At 41.5% G+C, this 17,112-nt stretch overlaps 2 protein-coding genes across 7 annotated transcripts in view; both read left to right on the top strand.

Moving 5' to 3' along the window:
• The first annotated feature begins 1,007 nt into the window (after positions 1-1,007).
• On the top strand, positions 1,008-11,321 carry b3gnt2b (UDP-GlcNAc:betaGal beta-1,3-N-acetylglucosaminyltransferase 2b). 3 transcript variants are annotated; one of them, XM_037271412.1, is made up of 4 exons: positions 1,008-1,091; positions 1,206-1,327; positions 5,775-5,852; positions 8,223-11,321. In XM_037271412.1, the coding sequence occupies exon 4, from the start codon at positions 8,238-8,240 to the stop codon at positions 9,426-9,428; it is 1,191 nt and encodes a 396-aa protein (XP_037127307.1). In that variant the 5' UTR covers positions 1,008-1,091; positions 1,206-1,327; positions 5,775-5,852; positions 8,223-8,237; the 3' UTR covers positions 9,429-11,321. The 3 variants fall into 3 exon arrangements, 2 of the variants coding, with proteins under 2 accessions (XP_037127307.1, XP_037127306.1); XR_005100372.1 differs by having other exon boundaries at positions 1,057-1,327; positions 8,223-10,716; positions 10,749-11,321; XM_037271411.1 differs by having other exon boundaries at positions 1,057-1,327.
• A 2,480-nt stretch (positions 11,322-13,801) lies between these two features.
• Positions 13,802-17,112, top strand: part of ehbp1 (EH domain binding protein 1) — a 63,683-nt gene continuing 60,372 nt past the window's right edge. For all 4 annotated transcript variants that reach the window (XM_037271193.1, XM_037271197.1, XM_037271198.1 and 1 more), the window contains exons 1-2: positions 13,802-14,161; positions 14,868-15,280. In XM_037271193.1, the coding sequence (XP_037127088.1) occupies positions 15,177-15,280 (104 nt within the window). In that variant the 5' untranslated portion in view covers positions 13,802-14,161; positions 14,868-15,176. The remainder of the gene's footprint in view (positions 14,162-14,867; positions 15,281-17,112) is intronic.

The following is a 17,112-nucleotide window of genomic DNA, read 5'->3' on the forward strand; positions in this document are numbered from 1 at the left end:
CTGGTCTGCCACATATTCTCCTCCAATTAAGAATTGTTGTAACATCGAGGATAAACAGGAAGAAGTGACAAAACGCAACATATTTGTCTCAATTTTTCCACATCGGCCCTCAATTTCCCCTTGGGAACAAATTTATGGGAGACTGACTGTAAACTTGAAGGCTCCAATATTTCTGCAGTTCCCTGTGGCTGATGTCTATGGCAATACAATGTTCTGGCTTGGGAGACCAAAAGGCTTTTCAGACAATGAAATGGGGATTTGTGCTTCTTGAATATTAATAAACTTGACTCAATTGGCTTTAATATAAGTAATGGAGGCCAGAGAAAGATATAAAGACATCCAACATTTTTTTTAAATCTTTGCAGAAGTGCCACCCTATACCCAGCAAACTACTGTATCTACATTGCATAGTAACCACATACCTAATGTACATACACTTACCTACCTACCCATTCACCAAACATATTGCACCTAACACTACATTCAGATGTTGTCAAAACAGTCTGTAGGGCTGTTGCATAAATAAAACCTCAGGTGTGACCCCAAGCAGAGTCATGACGTGCACGGTGACGGGGCGGCTAAAACGTATGGCAAGCTTTCTTCGCATTTAAAAGGTCAGTTTGACTAATGAAATACAAATACTTCTGAATTTGAGATGAGAAAAAAAAAAGTTGACCATATTATACAGCCTTTTCTTGCTGTCACATTGTAGAATTGATTCAAACACAATTAAAAGCTTTAAAAACAAATTCAATTTCAATGAAGACCAAAATCTACGCTTTCATATCGGATTCATATGTTTTATATCTAACATCAGAGGAATTAATGCCTCACCAGTCATTAACCTCACCGCAAGTCACTGCGTTGAAAATACCTGAAATGCTAATTGTGGATAAATCGAAAGTAATTAGGAATATTTGAAAAGTTCTTTTTGCCCAGGCAAACTGAATTACGGATATCCGCAACGCATCTAGAAGACTTGTCACAGAAAGTCATTTATGGCATTTCCATGAGTCAACCAGGCCCCGCCCCCTATCACGCCCATTCGCGTCACGGTTCTAAAATCCATGGAGCTGAAGTAGAGTCAGAAGGTCTGATGAAGCAAGCAAGCAACAGTCGCTACACCGCCGCGGACTTATTCAACTTGCACGGCTCTTTCCCTATCCGGGTTTTATCGTGATTTTTTTGCTTCTTTTTCTGACGAGGATCCCGAAAGCCAGCGAACGATCATTGAAGTCCCCCGACGCCGAGGAGTTTGTGTCGGGCACCGGGGAAAAGCAACAACGCGTGAGGCGGTGCCCGCAAGTAAGCTAACCTCCTGGACTAGGTAATTAACAGTTTCTCACCGTCAACGATAATCCCTTTGACGCACTTATAGTTCCACGCAAACGGTCGGCAAAAGTAAGTAAAATCAGTCAAGTATTAAAAAAGGGGGGGAGGCGGTTCTAATGTACTTTTTAATGAAAAGGTGAGCGTCCTGGAAAATCCCTCCAAGACTACTTCATGGTGGGTGAAACAGCGTTACCTAATGCATAATGTTACAATATCGTAACAGTAATTCCCGTCGATACATGAAAAAAAAAACTTTCACTGAAGATCACTGGCCGATAGTATAAATTAACCAAAGTCGAAAAATGACAAAACTTGTTTCGTGACTATATTCTTCAATGAATGCTTATTTTGACAAACTAGACAAAGGATCAATAATTATCATGATAATATATTGTCAATACAACTGGACAAATTAATAATTGTACAGCATGACATGAGTTCCCCAAAATGACATTTGCTCACAAAAAGTCGAGATGGAATCACTTCGTCAGAACAGAAGTTGAATTTTGTGTCTGTGTGAGAGAGAGAGAGAGAGAGAGAGAGAATATCTTTTGTGCCATATCAACTGTATTTCCTTCCTCATTGACATTACCTGTGTTACGCAATGGATGGTGTAATGTAGTGTGAGAAATGCAACATATGCGGATATCATGACTTGTTGACTGACACACTTCACTTGTGTTGTCTTTTTTGATTACCAGCGACTATTTTTAGCCTTCCTACTGCAGCCTTTTGCCTCATATGACTCCATCGTAACGTTTTTTTTTTTATCACATGAGCACAATGACGCACTCGCATTAATTGGTTAGCAAGGCCACATTTGGAGATGGAATGTAGAAAAAGACAAACTATCAGTCATGCAACTTCTTCAACGTCCTCTCCCATCGTGATCACCCTAAAAAAAAGTCAAATGAACAGATTCAACATGCTCTCTTGACGCAAATGGAAATATCAGACCCGGAAGTACTAAAACAATCGCGACTACTTTGCTAAATAGACGAATTAACTCAATTTTGATGTCTGTTGATGTTTACATCTAGCATGGCACATCACAGTTTTGAGTTACAAGCGCTGCCATTGAACAAATTCAACTTGTATCTCAAGGGATCGCATATATGTCCGGAGGCTCACCCACTCAAGGACATGTTGCTCATTACATCGACGTCCATCTTCTTTAGTAGCTTAAAGGACGCCCCGCCCTTGCCCCGCTCACCTAATGCATGTGGCTTCATCAAGTATTCATCAGCGTGGCTCCACTCACTCAGAATTAAGCCCACTTGCAGGAAGTCGCAGATGACCAACAACCACTCATAAATCTTTATCAGGTCGCGTCATTTAGGTTCCAATAGATCTTCGCTTATGTCATGTTAGTTGTTCGTCTGATGTGAATGTCTTGGGTAGCCTCGCTTGTATGTTGAGGTCACTGTGATGGAGACTCCCATGAGGTGCTGGTAATTATAGTGACGTCCCAACGCGACTGTACTATAAATTATTCCGTATGACACCAAAACCTGCACTCTTTTTTTTTTTTTTTTTTTTTTTTTTTTTTTAATCCACACGATGATGATATTTACACAATGGAATAAAACTCAAAAATCTAATACAGATGAATGATTCTGAATAATAATTGCAAATCTTTTTTTCACCCCCAGCCTAAACATTGCTGTTTCATGTGATTTATTTTTTTATTTTTGCAAGGTCCTTTTCCAATAACTTTTAACAAACAGGCCCACTGGCAATTAACTTTTAACCGAATAAAAATATAAAGGTAGCTTTAGTTAAAAAATATTCACGACATACACCCATTCTACTTCCTGACAAACTTGGCGCACAAAGCCTGACCCACCAAAAAGAGAATATTAAGAAATTTAAAGTAGCTTTGGCAAACCTTTCATGCCCATTCTTGCGATCAACTTTTGTTATGTAACAATTCCTTCCTACATGGTCCCTCCCAAAACAAGGCGGACAACAAGCAGGTGATAGCATTACCAATGTGCATTAGCTGCTGTTATGCTGACATAACAGTTGACTCCTGGCAATCTAAGTGCATCCCAATTCTCTAATGCAATAAAAAGGAAAGCGCTCTGAAATGGCCGCCCTACTTCTCTTTTGTCCCTGGATTGAAAAGCAAATAGATTTGTGTAAAGTTTTTCACACAGTAGTTCAGCTGGGCCGCCACTCAGGTTGCACGTCACAAAAGTGCAGCTTGTAACGCGATTAACTTAATGACGGATTTGTCATTAGCAGCAAAATGGAATTAGTTCCAAGAGGTGTATTAAAACTTTCCCTAGGATGGATAGAATTTTTTATTTTTTATTTTTCCCCCATGAATGGCAAGGAAAGCTCAGTCAGTCTTCTGTTTCTTGGAAAACAGGATATGACTCCTGTGGTCTGTATTTAGCCTCAAGTATCGACAGTGGATGACGCTCCAACTCCAAACGGCAACAGATGGAGACTTTGGAAGCGTTCTTAAACGAAACAACCGCCACAAGTCTTCCCTGCGAGACGGAAATTCCGTTTTTACAGAAGCAAAGTGGACATATGAACATGAAACAAGCGTCAGTCACAAACTCAACTTTGGATGTTCTCAAAATACATCCAAACTATGCAAAACATATCGTCACTGCACCGGGAGTTTGTCATATACGAGGAATAATGAAGTAGAAGTGTGTATTTTTAGCCCCCTTACCAACCAATCACGCGAGAGTACACAAGACTCAAATGGAGTCCCGCCCAGCAAATTGACAAAGTGGACTAGCGTTCGTATCCTGCCAGCACTTCCTGTCAAAGTCCTCATAGATCTGCAGATAAAACTAGATTGATCTCATCTGGAATTTCCACTTGTTCTCTGGTTTTCCGCCATCCTTCCTGTTGCCGCTCCCCGAGGAAGTGGCTTGTTTAACTGCTGCCGAGTCTAGAAAAAGACGGCGGCGGCCGGATATTGAACTATTTGCTCAGGAACCCGTCAGACTGGTTCCTTAATAGTTATTTGTTCACTCTTATAGAAGTAAAGTGCAATGATAATCTCAGGATGAAAAACATTAGGCCAAGAAAAAAAGTGGCAATATACAAATATTACACCTTAGACAAAAAAATAAATATAACCGTAAAAATACTGGGTGGAGAAACCAAAAGACAAAAAAATGCACGCATATTTAAAAAAACAAAAACGTGAAAATTACGCAAGATACTAACTACGAAAAAATTTCACTCAAATCTAAATATTCTCAAGAAATAGAATAAAATAGATTAAAAATACATTATTTGAAAAAAAAAACCAAAACAATAATGAAAAATGCATAGATAATCTGGGTACACAAATAATAAAAAAAATCTTAAAACAAATGTTGGAAAAAATACAAAATTATTAGAAAACAAATACTGAATAAAAATATAAACCTGTTAAAAATACAGGAATATTAGAAGAAATTATGCAAATATTAGAATATTTTAATTTGTTCACTGGTAATAGCACACACAACTCAACCAAGACGCGATACGACCACAAATATGAGTCGCGTTTCAGGATCAAACCGTGAATGTTTGGTGTGATCCAAAAGTGTGCGTGCGGGTGCATCTTCTCCTTTAGATTCCATCCAGTGCCTCGCACCATACATAGAGATGACCTCTGCCAAGCGGAGTCAAGCCCACAAGTATTTAATGATAATGAGAAATTCCGTTCTATTTAAAAGCGTGCCGGGTAGACATGTCGGCAGCTGACGCAACGTTCTGGCGCTAGTTTTAGTCGAGTGCCTGAAGATTGAAGTTTCTATTGAATGATCCCCGCACATTAAAACTCACGCCAAGCGGCAATACATCACACAGGACAGAGTACAAGCCGGGCTGCAAAGATCAAATTGGCCCGTAAACCTTTGTTGCATGTGTAACTAACCACAAAAGTTTCCTTCTGTGTTTTTTTTTTTTTTTTTTTTGCAACCTGCTTTGATTGGTCAAGCCTACTTGTGTGCCTGTTTGTGTTTTGTGTGTGTGTGCGAGACATCAAAAGTGTGAATAGTGTCGTGGAGTGTAGATATTTGGTGCTCCAGCGCCACTTGTCTATTTATGGCGCCGCTAGGCTGCAGACTGGAGCATCCTCTTAGTGCCTTAGTCCTATTTAAAATCAGTTCATTGCTAGTCATGTGTGCGTATGTGATAATTGCTTTGAATCATTGTACCGTATTTTTCGGACTAAAAGTCGCTCCGGAATATAGCTCGCATTAGCCATAAAATAAAAGTCGCCCCCCCCGACCCCAAACTATGAAAAAACACACGACTTATAGCCCGAAAATTACGGTAATCATATCAACGCTAAAACTCAATTGAGACTTTCGGCTTAACCACTTCCTGCCTCTATCCTGTGGGTTGACTGGTGTTTTTTTTTTTTTTTTTTTATAGCTTCATGAACACTTAGCAATCTCCCATTTCCGTTATGTCCCCAACAGGGCGGAACCAAGAATGGGGTAAGCGGGCGAGCCAACGGACGACGTTGTAACCAGACGAGTGCCCGCTCAGCAGCACAGGTAAGACCAACACAATGCGTCCATTGGTCGAGCTTTATTTGAAATGTATTTAAATGTGCCATACCTTTCCTGGGTCTGGTCTCAATATTGGAATACCATATGAATTAAAAGAATACCAATCTAAGGCAAAAGTTTTACCGCCACGTCTGTTTTCGACAACTTCTGCTTTAAAAACACAAAACGGGAAGCCTAGCGATTTGTAAATGGCCGAGTAGGTAACAAGAGGCAAGTTGCACAACACTGCACGCGGTTTTTAGAGGAAATGCGTCGTGGTGGAAATGAAGCCACTTCAACAGTTCCAAAAGTTTAACGTTAAATGAATGACTTGAATTTGATTTGTAGAGCATTTTGAAAAACAACCACAGCTGCAAACTCCCAACAGTTCCTCCAGTTGTATTGAAAAATTAAGACAACTCAAAATGGCTGACAGGATTAATAACAAACTTGTGCACCATGTTGTGAAGCCTAAGTGCAATTATACAGCCACTGCCAGGTAAGGTGCCACTGCTGGAGTTTAAATGAGCGTCGGGAAGCTCCGCTCTTGTCAACATGTTGTCGTGCCGTCATTTTCGGACCGCCTCCCAGCTCCTTGTTCTCTCAAAACCCAGGAGTCGTCTTGCTTGTACTCAGAACTGGAAGGTAATTATCCCGCAGGGAGGACGAGTTGCTCTGTAACGAAACAGACACATTTTGTGTTGGCGTTAGCATAGCTAGCCATGCACTACGCCAGGTGAGCGCTTCAAAACTCATCCGCAGTCAGCCAAAAACAAGGACGACTCGTGTTTGAAACGGCTAAGACGAGTCGTGTTGTTTCCTGAGGGAAATGAGAAAAGGAAGTGATGTCATGGATTGAGAGAATTGAGAAACCGAAGTCTCGCTGAAGTTGATTTTAATTTGGCAGCTAGTACAGAATACTGATTATGCCAGATTGTTCACCAAGAGACAAGAATTCTTTGATATAGATGTTTAATTCGTTTGATAGAACGTAGAACTGGTGAGACAAACGCATATATAAACTTAGATTTACAAAACATACACATCAAATACAAAAGTAAACCATATATACCACTATGGCCTGCCGGTGAACAACCGGGTAGTTTACTTAAACAGTTTTATTAACTTCACGATGATGCGTCCTAGGTCGGCCGTTAACTATTGCGCTGTTGCATCACGTCACCCCCGAAGTTGGATTTACTTTCGGTTTCGATTACAATTTAATATTAACAAGATACTGCTACAAACTATATATACAAATAACAAGAAACAAAAATAAATTCACACAAAAACGTTATTTGCGCACCAAGTAACACTGCGTGCCGACTTCGGCAGTTACACTGATTATCCCATAATTATAAAATATGTATGGAAATAGTTCTATTTTACAATTCAGGCAGCGTTTCGGGGATAAACTGAGGAGGTGGGCTCTTGGGAGAGTGTAAATTGTAATTTACAAGTTGCACTTGTTAACCGCAGCTTGACTCTGATGTTTTGAGTTTCCGCTGTGCTGTGTTTACACGTAAAACGACGGGGGCGGGTACAGGAAGGTAAACAAGGACTCGACAGCGTGCCGACTTGTTGCTAGGAGAAGAAGCGACCTGTCATCCACTTTGATCAATCGGGTGGAGTTTCCTCTTTTCCAAACTGCGCATTAATTACGTGTACAAACTTGAAAGCTAATGTGAATGGCATGGAGGCTATTCATTTTCTAATTGTTATCTCAAAAAAATTAATTAATTAATCAAATAAATGAATTAAAATTCATAAATTAATTAAAACAAATATTACGATTAATTTCACTTTATTTACCAATTAGGGCACACATCACTTTTACCCCTAAAAAAAATACCGACTCAGACAGTTTGAAAGAAGCTAAAGTCGTCTTTCTTGACCAGTGCCAGAATTTGAACCACACAGATTCTCTTGGATGGGATGTGCTGGTTACTCAATAACCGCGGCGAGTGAATTTTTCAAGGCTTTTCAATTGTTTTACTGTGTTTAGTTTGGCCGGCAATTAAGAGCGCGCAGATCTTGTGCGCGTTTGTCTTGACAAGACATTGTCACAGGACATGGCAATGCATCGACCGGCGTTGACATCTTCTGGTTATTTATTGATTTGCGGTGGAATTTGATCAGACTTTGTTCAAACAGTAAACACAATCAGTTGGGCGGTTGGCCGAGATAAAAGCAGGTGTGTTGTGCTTGACTCAAAAATGCCTCTCAAAGTAAGATACATTTTATTTTTTATGGCACAATTTGGTAGGTCTGACAAGCATGAGTAAAAGCCCAACAGTCTAAAGAAGACATGGCTGAAAAGACACAGGAAACCGTTTTGGGGTCTTGTTCCCAAATGTGAAATATTTGTGTGTTCAGGTGCGCGAAGGCGTCATGGCGCTGCTGCGGATGAAACTGAAGGTTCTGTTGACTGTCATGACGGTCAACGTCTTCATCTTCATCGTGATCTTCCGACACGGCGGGCGGGACAAGGGCTTCCAGGACAAGGTGCTTATCCCCTCCAAGCCCTTCTGGAAAAAGATGACGCAGAGCTCGGGTTACTGGAACGTTCAGCAGCAGGTTCTGGACTTCCGACACAACCCCATCCTGGCCAATCACAGAACCGCCGACTTGCCCGATTGGCTCAATGAAACCCACGTGTCTTTCAACTCCTGTCAACCCGACACCAGGGTGACCACTCGCGTGAAAGACTACAACTCCCTACCTTTGCGATTCAAGGACTTCCTGCTGTACATGCACTGCCGCTATTACCCGGTCTTGATGGACCAGCCGGACATCTGCCAGGAGCAGCCCTTCCTGCTGCTAGCCGTCAAGTCCCTGGCGCCGCATTTCGACAGGCGTCAGGCCATACGCCAGTCTTGGGGCAGGGCGGGTGTGCTCGCCAACCGCACCGTGGTGACTATCTTCCTCCTGGGCCAGACCATGGCCAGAGACCACCACCCGGACCTGTCGCCGATGCTGAGCTACGAGAGCGACCAACATCGGGACATCATTCAGTGGGACTTCCGGGACTCCTTCTTCAACCTGACTATCAAGGAAGTCCTCTTTCTGGACTGGATCCAGACACGTTGCCCAGGTGCCAGCTTCGTCTTCAAGGGGGACGACGACGTCTTTGTCAACACCTACGCCATCCTGAGCTTCCTGGGAGGGCTGTCTGCTTCCAAAGCCGCAGACCTCTTCGTGGGGGATGTCATCACCAACGCCGGGCCGCACCGGGACAATAAGTTGAAGTACTTCATCCCGGAAAGCATGTACATCGGCTCGTATCCGCCTTACGCCGGCGGCGGCGGCTACCTGTACTCGGCTAGCGTGGCTGCCCGCCTGCATGCCGCCTCCCACCAGGTGGCGCTCTACCCCATCGATGACGTCTACACGGGCATATGCCTGATGAAGTTGGGGCTGGCCCCTGAGAAACACAAGGGCTTCAGAACCTTCAACATCGAGGAGAAGTACCGCAACATCCCATGCGCCTACAAGGGCTTGATGCTAGTCCACCCGCGCACTCCGCAGGAGATGATCCAAATCTGGTCCTGGCTCAACCAGTCAGACCTCAACTGCCAGTAGAAAGTGCCCACCATTATTTGGAGTTTGTCGCTGTGCTCATTTGGAAGTTCAGCCTGGAAAGGTTTGCTCCATTTGGGAGCACCAGAGTATTTTTGGCTGCCATTTTACAGTAAGGGTACTTGTGGTTATTTATTTTTTTTAGTTTTTAATATCAGGCGTATCTAAATTTTACCACATGGCGTTTATCGATGTACCATATTGTTTCGAATCATTATTAGTTGAAACCTCATTTGAGAGTCCCCTTATTGTAAAGTGGCGCTGTTATTTATTAATTTGATCTTCTCGATTTGGTGTACAAAGAGCTTGAACCAAAAATGTGTTTGTCTTTGGCGCACATATTTATACGGTTGTAACTATTTATAAACGCTTTAACACTGTCCGCTCTCCACAAGGGGGGCATCCAAAATGCTGTATTATATAAGAACAGACATGAGAAGATAGGCGTGGGTTCTGAACAGTGTCTTCAGAGTCCGAAAGTCTTTTATCAGAGATGGATTTGATCATTTATCGATCTGTGCCTTTCATATAATTTCATACCACAAATTAGATTAGAGAAGTGTCTGGTGTTTACTGTACCCGCTGTTAGCTTTCGAGTAGCCGCTGTCCAGCCTCTGATGCTACCACAGAAGCTGGAAAATCCTCGGGTCATACGTAGAAGTTCAGCGTAAAACAAATTGGTATTTCAGAGACTAGCTTTCGTGCCTTTCTCACGGAGACGCAGCATTTCGCAATGTCACATCAACGACTGGTGTCTCGTTTTTTTTTTTTCTCCCACCGGTCATATTTCTCACAGCTGCCGTCCTGTCCCTGAAACTACCTCAGAAGCTGGAAAATCTGCAGTATTCTCATTTCATATCCTTTCATACATATGTTGACAAAAATAATCTCTTCAATAACATAGTTGCCTTTGTCAAATTTGGTGGAGCAAAAATAGTTGATGCACCTTTGTTGGTATCATTTACCTAGTAACAATTTTTTTTTTTTTTGACTTACCGTCCTCATGTCAATTTCAAAACAATCTAATTGTTGGTGATGGTTGTCTTGTTTTCCAAAAAATTGTCAAATATGACATATGCATAACACTTCTGCACACTAGTAGGACAAATTTTCCATACAAGTAGGACGACTACGTGTTGCTAGTGTGGCCAAACTGCACTAGTTGACACGGTGTGTTGATAGCACTAGACGTTAACTAGTTGAATTTTATGTCACCAGTAGTACAAGTAAGGACAGCTTTCCGTGAAGCTGTTTTAGCAATTTATTCAATATCCTTGATTTCAGTTGTAAGGTCCGTGTGTGTGCTTTGTTCACACCAGGAAGACAATTCAGCTCACTAGTTGAAAGATGGCAGTGCGTTAGTGGAACCACTGGAGGCTTAGTTGCCGCTGCTTCCGTCATCCATTTGGTATTTTATCAGGGCTAATGTGTCGGCCATATTGGCGGTTAAGGTCCTTGTGGGTGTCAACTTTGCCAGCCTGCTTTTGTGAAGTTTTTGTGATGCCAAAATCCGGCAAAGATGCAATGTTAATGCAAAGCAAGAGAGGAAATGGGAAAAGTTGGAAATGGGAAAAGTTAGCGTTATTTTCCAGGACAGAATGTTTGCGTTGAAAAGCTTTTTGTGTTAGGAATGATTTTTTTGTGTGTTTCGGAATCAAATATATTTGTTTGATGCAATGACACGTTTTTATTTTCAGGAAATTAAGAATGAATTTGTGTTGTACAAATGTCTGACTAACTTCATGTATTTAACACTGTAAAAAAAAAAAGTTCAAATCTTTTTTTACAATTCTGTCAGGAAGAAAAAGCTCAGACGCTAGGTGTCGATTAGCTTTACTTGTCACCGTCTTCCGTTATTACCAATTTGAATCATCAATGACGTTTTAAAAAAAAAAATGTTGATGGTGTGCTTCCTGCTGGTCAGGTTGGTCATCTGCGCTGTGTAAAGATAAGCGGTTAGGTTCTTTTTTGTTATTAAGTATCTTATTTATGTTCTCGCTCATATAGGACAATCACACAAAAAAAATCAAAATGGTTTAAATGAATTGACAGTTTTGTGCGTTAGTTAAGAGATGACATTGTATGCCGTCATGATTACTTGAAAAGTTTACGTTCAAAGTCATCGCTGCTCTGTCAAAATTTTTTGATATTTTTTTCTTGGAATTCTTTCACTGTCTTACTTTTTTCTCATTTTGTGACTTTAAAACACTGGTGTTAGCGGTTTGTTGCGTGAGGTTAAATAAGGAATGAATATTAAATATTATAATTGACGTACAAACAGTACACTAGCATCAATTTCACGATATTAGAGCTTAAAGGTGAAATTCCACCCGATGTCAGGAACATTTTGAAAGTGGTGTGCAGAATTATTTTAAAACCGCACTCAGGGTAAAGACTGATATGATTGCTAAACGACGGTTGTGCTCGTACAAACGAGAAGTGGTATATGGTACGATGTTGTGATACCGACCAACGATTGTATGACATTGGACAAAAAAAAAAAAAAACATGAGAAAAGAGTTTTTCCTTTTTGGGGGGGCAAAATTAAATGACGATCAATACGGTTAGCGACATTGATACAAAACCGACTGATACCATATCTAGTTCCAAACTCATCGCAGACCAAATCTGTGCCTGATGTTTGTGGTTTTGATGTCAAAGATGAAATGTAAGTGTGACTGCTTTTTATCATTTGGATTATGTTGATAATTGTGTATTCTGTTGTTGTTTTTACAGTATGCTGTTCTGTGAGTTTTTATTGCAACATCAATAAAATGAAGACATGTGGAAGCTTCCGTCATCTATTTTTATTCATTTCTGCTGAAACAGTCCTTCTGCCCTCCAAACATCAGCTTGCACTGATTTCCACAGAGGTAAATCACCCTTTTCCCACCCTAAAAAATGATAATTGGAAAATAAGTCAGTCCTCTAAGAAAAATTGTACATCAAAACACCCAATCCCTAATGAGCATTTAAATACAAATACCTGGTCCATGTTTGTTTGTGAAAATTATTAGAAAGGTTTTGACAATAATTACAATTATGAGGGGAAAATGTGAACTACAAGAATAGTCCATTTAAAACGCAGTAAACTGTCGAAATGTATTCGTTCGTTGGGTCATTCGTATCTCAATGCACTATAGCAGGGGTGTCCAAACTTTTTGCAAGGAGGGCCAGATTTAATAAAGTGAAGGGGCCCGGGGGCCAATAGTTTTTTCAGACATTTTTTAACTACAAAAATTTCATGCAAATACACACTGTTATAAAACAAATTTCATTGTCACAATTGTCTTTATTTTTCAAATGACAAAATAACCAAATATAAGCCATTCAGGCAGATGTGAACAACTCTAAAAACACAAATTCTGAAATGAGCGGCGAGGGGTGGTGCTGCCACCCTTTGGTAATAGGAGGAATTACATTCAAGTAAGAGCGCAGCCATGCAGAGCTGAATCTGTCTTTATTTTTTTTTTTTTTTTTGGGCTGGTGATGATGATATCCCCATTTCCTGTGATTCAGTTCATCTCCTGGCATGCTTTCCGCCGTCTGCCCTTCACTTACAAGGATAGATGCCGAGCTGTGCTCTATCGATTGTTGCACTTGCTCACTTATTAATGCAAACAGAGAAGGAAATGAAAGGCGCATTAGCACAAAGCTTTGATTTCCCAATACCCAGGGAGACCTTCCTGTGTCTGCTGGATTCATTCCTACTTGTAGCAGAGTCAGTATAGGTTCAATTTAAGCCCCCCAATTGATCACTACAGCATTCTACGCCTATACAATGAAACCCTGTTAATTTCAGATAGTTTCCTGACACATCCACAATATATTCATGGGAATTTTTTTTTTACAGCCCTCCCACCCGCTTTAAATACACAATTTCCATTATTCCCTAGTGGCCTGTTCACGTTTTGGTATTTTTTGTTTTCTTCTTTTTCCTCTTTTTTTTTTTTTTTTTTTTTTTTTTTTAAACATACAGTACGTTCCTCTTGAGAAACAACAAGTCCCAGAGTGCATCAACACGCTGTAAATGGTAGAAAAATGCCACCAACGAGAGATTCCCGGAGGCGTTTCTTCGCTTTCAGTCATCCATCAAGGCGGCGGCAGAGACGATGGAAATCAAGCTTAGTGGCGAAACATAGGCTGCGCAGGAAAATGTATTGATTTCCCTACAAAATAATATCTTTAACTCCCCAATAATGTCGATCGTTCAAGATGAAATATTATAAAGCCGTTAATATGTGTTTGAATAAAACGTATATGTAGGTGAAATATATGTAAGATAATTTACAAGCTGTGTGTGTGCGTTAATTGACCGGATGTGGTGGCTTTTGATTTTATTTTGTTAAATGAATTCGTACAAAGGTTGTCTAGCTTTGCAGAAAGCGGTCGACCAAAGTACTTCCAACTATCCCCACTTTACTTTGCCGTGGGAGTCGCTACCGGTTTTCACGGGGGTTTAAATTCCTTTAAATTAACTACCTCGGGGTACAAATTCTTATGAATGTCTTTTGCGAGTCACTTGTGACTCCGCTGGAGCTAATGTGTCAAGGCGGCCGAGCAACGGTTTCCATTCGCGCTCTGTTATGATGGCTACTAGCTAACAGGCTAGCTGGTTCGTAGTAGTACTAGGGGCTTGATGCTACTGTAACGAAGGCGACCATTACGCTGATAATTCTTCCCAGGACTCTCTGTTAAAGCTAGCCGACAGCCGGGGCGTTGGCTATCACGACAAGGTGAGTGTCATCCGGGCTCGGTGGCTGCGAAAGTGACGTTAGCCTCGCAGAGTTAGCGGAGAACGGACCGTGGCGCAGTCTACTCCCTGGATTCAGCAGCATCAACCACCCAAAAAAAAAAAATCTACACAGAGTATTTGCTGGATTCAACAGCATTGTCCCTAATAATATTCGCTCTTACTAAATGTCTTTTTATAACGGGTGGCTTTTAAACGTGACAGATTTTAAAATTAAATCTTGCAAGCTGACGCAACTGTTTAATTGAAAACCTGCTTCGTTAGGGACTTTCTTCATGAATATGCAGGTCTTCGGTTTACGACTGTTTTGTTTCTTCCTACTGTGGCGACGTAACCAGAATGTGGACGTAAGTCGGAACGTGCCGTTACTTTCTGTCAAAAATGCGGAAAATATTTGTTTGACAAACGAAGCCTGGCGGTTAGGGAGGAAGACATGTCACATCATTTGTTAATAATTAATTGTAAAATATTTAATAATTGTCTAGGTTGAATGTTAAATTATGATCCAAAACAGACTGAAAGGAACACAAACTCATTTTAACAACATAACCCTTAAAAATGAATAACACTGATTTTTTTTTTTTATTTTACAGGAAAAATATCAAATACTACATTCCTTTGAGCCATTTCATGAGTGTTAATCCTTTTTTTTATTTTTAACTTTAGTGACTTTTCCTTCTGCTTTGCAGGAGCCTCCTGGGATGTCACAATAGCATCAACACCCAGCGGATTACTCATCATGCCGTTAGAAATTGTGGAATGTTTTCCTTCGCAAGATAATGCACGTCGCACCGCACTTGTACCGCTGAGATCCTGAGTCCTGACATCGGGATTTCTCCTTCCGCCGCCATTCTTGGATGTCTTATCTCGTCTGTGTCTTTTACTAAGACATTAACTATGTATCTGCTGGCCGCCTGGCCGTGGTAAACGTTAGCGCGAAGTGGTGCGAACAGCGAAGAAAAACAAAACTCAAAGAAGGAAAGAGGGACATCTACAACATGGCTTCGGTTTGGAAGCGACTACAACGTGTTGGGAAGCACGCCTCCAAGTTCCAGTTTGTGGCGTCCTACCAGGAGCTCATGGTGGAATGCACCAAGAAATGGTGAGTGACGGGTATGCACGTGGTAGCCACAACGCTGTCATTGAAGCCCCTTGAAAATTGTGCGTGTGTGTGTGTCGGAATGCAGAACTCATTTCTCTCGGCCGTACTTGACAGACTTTGGTGTGCAGGCTTGTTGGCGCGGTAGCAGCTTGTTAGCAGGCATCGCTTTATTCCTTTGGATATTGTTCATTCTCAAAGGTCGCATGATGACCTATCGAATGTCTACATTTATGTCTGTGTTGGCTGTCTCCTGGAAAAGGGCGCAAGTCTGCTTTTCCAGGAAGAGGCGCAGAAAGAGAGCATAGCGATTGCAGAGAGGCCCGCAGGCACGCATTGTTAGGCGGCTCGGCCGTAGGCGGGATCCACACAGGCCCCGGCACACCGCCTAGACCTGGGACAGATGTGTCAGGGAATGGAATGAAGGGAATGTACATGTCTTTTCTGAGCGGAGAGGGCTGGACGGGCTCAACTTTTAAAGCCCGTGGCGCACTGCCCCCCCCCCCCCCCCCCCCAAAATGTGAGTTCAGCTTTTTGCTGCTTTATGATCGCTTCTTGCTTTAATAATACGTTTACTAAAAAAAGGAACGTCTTATGTCTTTTATGTTGATGTGTAGATCCATTTGTGTGTCATGCTAGATTGTAAGTGTACGTATTGGAGTTGTAACCGCTCAGTTTATTCTTCTCATTATTATGTCATCAATTCTGACAGGACATAAAAAATCTGCATGGTTCAGGAGATAAGGCTTAGATTTATTTATTTCTTTTCCTCTAAAGTGGTACAATTGGGATATGAGTCACGGCGGTGTAAAGTGACCTAATTTCCTTTTCCCCTTGTAATCTGATACCTTCAGATTGGAATCGGTTCCCTTGCAGGATAAAAACTGGTTACATATCAGATGTCTGCCAATGCGAGTGCAGCACAGATGGGATTTATCCATTAGTTGGAGGATGACAATTTTGTGAGGTTCAGGGAAGCTTTGAGGCTTGGAAATTGTAGGCTTTACTTTGAGCTAGCCCTCAAAAGGACTTCTTGACTTCTCAATAATGTGTCAGGTCATGTTGCCTGAATCCATGACCCCGCTGCTTCTAAAGGTGTCAACTTACTTTCCTTCTCAACATGTCCTCCCCTTAGATGTCCATCTGCTTACCCCTTGGGTCTTTATTATTTTAAATGCCAGCTGGTCAAAAAATAGGCAAAACCTTGCAATGGAAAATTCAATTCAGAGGAAATCACTGTTTATTTTTCAAATATAAGCGACTGCTTCAGTGAGGACTTCTTTCAAAAAACAAATCTGATTAATATCGGACATCAGTAATGAACGTGGTAACACCGCCAGTGAATGTTAAAATTTAAATGACAGTATCTGAGATTTGAGTCAGTGTTTTGATTGTCAGCGAGCAGCGTGTGTCAGGCTGTGACACGTTTGTTGTGTTCAGCATGCGTTCATCGTGGCGGGTAGCCACGACGACGCTGCCAGACCGACCGTTTCCTGCCAGCTTGGCTGACGTCACCCCCCCTGTGACACATTCCCATTTTGGAGGTTTTCTCCAAGGGCTGTCACTACAAATGTTGCTTGTTGTCAGTCGGAAAATGAACGTTGCTTTTTTGCCGTAGCTTAAATTAACTCATAAAAGCTGTTTGTCATGATGCAAATATGTCATTATTATACCAGGCGCACCCATTTTTCTATGCCCTTAAAATATCCTGTGTTTTTAAAACGCCCGGCATTGAAGTGGTGACTGAGCAATGTCTTGTCACTGTGACGCTGACCTGGAATGAACCCGTTTACAAGTGAACTCCTTCCTTCCGCTTTGCGGGAAGGTCTGGGCAG

This window comes from Syngnathus acus, chromosome 15 (assembly GCF_901709675.1).
Source record: "Syngnathus acus chromosome 15, fSynAcu1.2, whole genome shotgun sequence".
NCBI lineage: Eukaryota > Metazoa > Chordata > Actinopteri > Syngnathiformes > Syngnathidae > Syngnathus > Syngnathus acus.

Bases quoted from the DNA above. Each gene is read 5' to 3' on its own strand.
- b3gnt2b (XM_037271412.1), top strand. From the start codon at position 8,238: ATGGCGCTGCTGCGGATGAAACTGAAGGTTCTGTTGACTGTCATGACG.